This window comes from Notechis scutatus, chromosome 6 (assembly GCF_049901735.1).
Source record: "Notechis scutatus isolate UNSWTSFEM ecotype Mainland chromosome 6, rNotScu1.2, whole genome shotgun sequence".
Lineage (NCBI taxonomy): Eukaryota > Metazoa > Chordata > Lepidosauria > Squamata > Elapidae > Notechis > Notechis scutatus.
The window spans coordinates 46626743-46632742 of NC_142014.1; the positions used below are offsets into that span (position 1 = coordinate 46626743).

General features: G+C 34.6%; 1 protein-coding gene across 4 annotated transcripts in view; it reads left to right on the forward strand.

The window, feature by feature from the left end:
* Positions 1 to 5023, forward strand: part of ELK3 (ETS transcription factor ELK3) — a 46043-nt gene extending 41020 nt beyond the window's left edge. For all 4 annotated transcript variants that reach the window (XM_026694052.2, XM_026694069.2, XM_087968130.1 and 1 more), the window contains one exon: positions 3935 to 5023. In XM_026694052.2, coding sequence (XP_026549837.1) covers positions 3935 to 4033 — 99 coding nt within the window. In that variant the 3' untranslated portion in view covers positions 4034 to 5023. The remainder of the gene's footprint in view (positions 1 to 3934) is intronic.
* The last annotated feature ends 977 nt before the right edge of the window (positions 5024 to 6000 follow it).

Consider the following 6000-nt stretch of genomic DNA (forward strand, 5'->3'; position numbering starts at 1 on the left):
TACGACCTTTCTTGCCACAGTTGTTAAGTAAACCAATGCAGGTGTTTAACTTAGTAACACGATTGTTAAGTGAATCTAGCTTTCCCACTGATTTTGCTTGTCAGAAGTTTGCAAAAGGGGACGACATGACTCCAGGACACTGCAATTGTCCTAAATATGAGTCAGTTGCCAAGGGCCTGAATTTTGATCACATGACCACAGGGATGCTGCAATGGTCATAAGTGTGAAAAACAGTCTTAAGTCACTTTTTCCATTGTTATTGTAACTTTGAACTGTCAATAAATGAACTGTTGTAAATTGAAAACTACTTGTACGTGCTTGGCTTTCCAAAGAGAAGTGACGAATGGTATCACTTCCCGTCATCTGCTCCTTCAACTTTATCCCTGAACTCTTCTCAAAAATGGTGTAATGCTGTTTCCAAAAACAAAGACATGTTATTTTGTCACAAACACTACCTGCTTGAATCCATTTATTTTGAGTTGATGTACAGGTAAAACTACTTTCGTTTCCCAGCATAGTGGGTAGAGGTGATTCTGTGGCAGCCAACTGACGTCAGTGGCTCAGGTTAATTGGCAGAGCCTCTGCAGATGGTAATTAACTCATTCTGGATCTAAAAGTTTGTGTGTCGTTAGGATAATGAGAGACTTGTTCAGAGCTGCAGTTTACCAAGCAACTAAGGTAGAAATAATAGCAAGGAAATACAGTTGAAATTCATCAACACCTTACACACGCTTCTCCATTTGAATTCATGCAGTTACTTGTTTGCTTAGTATTTATAGCTGCACTGAATGACTTGAGGGAAACCCCCTAGAATCCTTCACATCCAGGCACAACAGCAAAAGGAGCTCTTCTAAAGAGCCAACTCTGACATAGCATGTCAAATACAAAGCTTGGATGAGTCAAGGATAGACAAATTGTGGCAATTTACAAAATTGTTAGTTGGCTCAGCAAGTAAGCTCCAACCTACTGGGCAAATCTCTGCAATGAATCAGAGCTCTTTATTTTGTTTGTAAAAGGAATTTAGGAGCGTCTTTTAAATGAGTTGCTAGAGATGCATTCCTTCAGCCATATTCCCTGGATTTCTAGAAGTGAAACTTTTGCCCATGGAACACTATAGTATATAATCTGTGGAGAATTTAAATTGTGTATGACCATTTATTTTTAGATTCCAGATCACTCCTTGCTTTTAAAATAGGACAGAAAATCAACAAGAGCCACTGGAAAGTCCAAAATATTCCAAAGGTGATATTTGTTACAGAAAAGGAATGTGATAACTATTCAACAGCTTCCCCAGTTTTATTGGTTAAGAAATGGATGCAAGAGTAATCTAGTTTAGACTCTAACTAGATCACTGCAACCTCTGCTGCTTCTGTAATGCAAAGTTCATGCTTAGATATTGAGGAACTGACATAGAAAAGCATGTACATCTTGAATAAAGTAATTAAGAATAGCTGTATTTAATAATCTGTTTTTCACTATGTAAAACTTAGTTATACACTATGTTGTACACAGCCTGTTCTAAAGTTGCAATGATTTTTTAATAGTAGAACTATTAAATAATACTAGAACTATTACACTAACTCTATGTCAGTCTGACAAATATTCCCTTTACTGATTGTTTAAATTTTTTTTACCTGTAAAGTATTAAAACATTTACATTTTGCCATAATATAATGGCAAAATGGGCAGTTTATATAATAGGATGTTATAAATTGAATGTATTTTTTTTCAAAGTTATAGGAGCACTTGCTGTTAAAAAAAAAGAATTTCCTTTTTCAGAGTATTTCGTACAATACAGAAAAAAAGTCAAATCTGTGAAATTTTAGCTTGTGCTGCTTCATACTGCAAACAAGTATGAAACTGAACGTTACACCTTGTAAAGGATTTGTCAAGTGTAGTAAATGAGCACCTGAAGACTCAAGAATGTTAACTAATATCTGGGAATTTACAAATCAGGCCTTAATTTACCCCACCTTTAATCTGGGAGAATCTAATTCCCAGCTGCTCACAGCTTGTGGGTGTTGAGTAGCATAGACGCCAAAATCAGTCAGTTTCTCAGTTTCAAGATTCCTAATAATATTTTGGGCAGAGAACTTTGAACTTTGCCAAGAGAACAGCCACAGGGACTTTGCATTAAGCTATCATGCCTTGGTTTATCAGAACAAATGCATTAAAAAAGGGGGATACAAAATACAGAGTTATCTTACTAATAAAGGAGAATATTTATAGCTGAGAGTTTGATACGAGGGGTCTTTGGTGCTCTCTGAGGTTGTTTTCTTGCAGAAGTTTCATTATCCCCAAATCATCAGTGGTAGTCATCTCAGAGCACGGGTGTCAAACTCGCGGCGTCACGTTGCCATCATGTGACATTTCGTGATCTTTTTTCCCCTTTGCAGAGCTGGGGTGGGTGTGGCCTGTGTGTGTGACGCATCTGGCCTATGGGCCACCACTTTGACACCCTTCTTAGCTACTAAGTGGTTTTTGCATCCTCCCTGAAGATATATTCTAGTAGTTCCACTACAAATACCTTTTGATAGCCAAATTCAAGTTACATTTTAGAACTTGTTTGTTCAGAAAGATGCTGGCTTTAATTTAGTTCCCACAATGACTCTGGACAGAATTGTGCTTCCACTGAAAGAAAATGCCCATGACTTGGCTGGAGTGTGTGAGGTGTTTTATGGCTCTTGCTAGAGCAAAGGAACGCTAGAACCTTTGCTCAGTTTTGGTTGATGTGCCAGTTATAGTCCTTACTGGACCAAAAAGCTGTTGAATATAAGAGTTCTTATAATGTGCTCTATGTGGGAGTGCTTTTGAGACTGACTCAATGCAATGAATAGGCTGCTGGTAGGCAAGTACAATTTAGTATGTATTGGTTGCATAAAAGCTTCTAAGCCCAGTAAAGTGTGGCACTGGGTATTTGATTGTAGTCTTTTTCAAAATAATTTTTTCTGACCTTTGAGATCATTGAGAAAGATATTAAAGTTCCATCCCTTTGAGTTGAAGGGGACAAGCTTTGCCTATAGTAGACTTAAGTCACTGGAATACCTTGCCTCCAATTTACTTCTTGGTCCTTTTCTTGATAACCTTCTGGAAATATATGAACATCATTTTATTTGGGCTTTCAATGAGTAGTGGTGTCCTGAACTACTACAGTATTTTTGAAATTTATTTTGTTGTCTGTTTTTAAGCTCTAAACTGTTCTGAATCATGGGCCTGAGGCGATATACAAGCCATTTAAATAAATCAAATTAATTTAAAATAAATTAATTTATTAAATATTAATAAATTAAAAATATTAGTCCTTTTGAGGATTATTTGATTTTATTAGGCATTCATTATTGTCTTGAAGATTAGAATGCCTCACAGAACATATGGACATGTTTGCATTGTTAATTCTTTTCAATTTTATTATTTCTATGATTTTTTTTATCATATTCTGAATGCTAAAATAAAACGATGTGCACCTTATTCATCAGCTTTGAGGTGTTGTTACTCTTGCAGATTCATGTGCTTCTTTCCCAACCCAATGTTATATACGAACCTGTAGTTCTGAGATTTATTTTAACTTAATTCATTTACAAAAAGAAAAAAAAACATTTGTCAAACCTCAGATTGATATAGATTTATTTTAGAATAAAATGAAAAAGTATTAGCTTACTCAAAAATCACGTTTCCCCCCACCCCCCATAAGAATCTATGGGTTCTCACAAATATTATGTGCTTTCCCCGAATGCTTTCTTCCGAACCATCTCATATTCATCCAATGCAAAATGAGTGATGTTTAACTTCGATCCTCTGATGCGTCTTTTTAAAAGTAATTACTTTACTTGTACCTGCTACAATTAGCAGTCTCCATGTATCATTAAAAACAATGTTTGAGAGCTTACACATATAATGCAAATGTGACATTTTCCAATGCTTTTTTTTTTTACAGTTTCCAACTCTGCTAAATGGTCACATCCCAATGCAAATCCCCAGCTTGGATGGGGCCTCTTCTCCAGTTCTCCTTTCTCCAAATGCTCATAAATCCTGATGTCTCAACAAACTGGGGACTCACTAATAAACTGGATTTGACACAGCCATTCTGATGGGTTTCATTTTTCTGGTAACGCCAGGAGGACATGATGAAACTCTTTTACTATGGTTTGCACTTTCCATTACACAAATGACCTACTTGTATGGTGTTTATTTAGCATTTTTATACATTGAGGGTTTTTTTTGTATAAGAAATCTTTTGTGCATTAAAACAACTTATAATTTTTATATCCTGCTCTCCAAGTGTTGAACACTGTTAATGAAGTTATCTTTAATACATTTCTAAACAATATGTAAAGGATGTGAAATGTTTTACTTCTGTACTTCTGTGTATTATGCATCCTGCTTGTATAAACTATAACCGGCTGTGCCTTCTTTTGCATAATGTTATATAAATGATTTATATATTTTCCAGTATTAAGATTAAGGTTGGAAAGAACCAAGTATTGAACACTTTTCTCCCCATCCTAGTATTCCAGTATTCCCCTTATGGTCAGCCATGTGGTGCAGTATATTCATGTAATTTTGAATTAAGCGCTTTCCAAATATATAAAGAATATTTTTGTTTACTTCCTGAACTGACAGGCCATAATATTTTGACCTGTGGGTTAAGAATAGAACACTATTTAGACATTAGTGCTTGAATTCTTCTGAAACAGTAATATGGTCTTAAAATACTTGCAACATATTTTAGGGGCATTTTTTAAATTGGAGGGAATAACCTTATTCAGTGCCACTATCTTTGTATATAAAGCCGATTGTTAAAAGAGATGTCAATCTAAAATTTATTTTTGTGAACAGGTAAAATTCTCACGTGCTTCTTATCAGGGATGGAGAAAAAGTATCTCCAGTGGTGCATGGACCAAGGCTTTAAGACTTCAACATTTTTGATTTTTCAAAAAATATTTTAGTAATTCTTACAAAAATGAAAGTCTAAAAAGATGACAGGTGCCTCTCCATACCTGGGAAATAAATACCATAATACCCAGAATAAGTTTTCAGTGATTTTTCTCTCCTCCCCCGCAACCCCCTTTGTACTAACCTTATATTGAATATTGTGATTAAAAATTATCCAGATTCTTGGTCTCTTTAGTAGGCTAGAATTCTGAAAGCAGAAAAGAGTTTGCCACTTCCTAGAGTATCATGTCTGGTTCCCTGATGATGAAATATAAAACAAAATAAAACTGAGTATAATGTGGGTTGTAGTAGAGAAGCAGCCTCTTAGCTGTAATTTGAAAGATAACCTATACATGCACATTTTATGAAGACATTAACAATATTCAAACAAAACACATTCAGATTAAAGAATTCAGATTTATGTCATATTTTCAAAATCAATGAAAATATCCTCTGTGCTCCAGCTTTGGCAAAAATGACAAATCCTCATGTACATTTTGAAGTTAAAAATATGAAGCAAAACTTAATACAACTGATTTTCACTTCACATTCTGTTTCACAAGATTTACTTTCCTTCTTTGAGAGAACAAGTTTCTGCTATTTGAAGAATCCACTGATTTCTCAGACTTTTTACTTGATTGATTATATATATATGTGTTTGTGTGTGTGTGTGTGTGTGTGTGTGTGTGTGTATATATATATATATATATATATATATATATATATATATATATATATATATATATATATATATATATATATATATATATGTTTTCTTAAGTTTTCAGGTACTTACATACGTACTTACCGAAGGCCATACATACATACATACATACATACATATATATATATGTATGTATGTATGTATGTGGTATTCAGCTTTGTTCGGGTATTTTCCCACGTCATTATAGTTGTGCTTTTAAAGTTGTAGCAACGTTTTGGCAGAATCTCATCTGCCATCATCAGGCTTCTGTATTGTGTTCGTCTGTGAGTCAGACTTTTACAGTTGTTTCAGTTTTAAATTTGGGGCTAGCCTACTGCTGTGCCAGAATGGTTTTTTCTTCATCC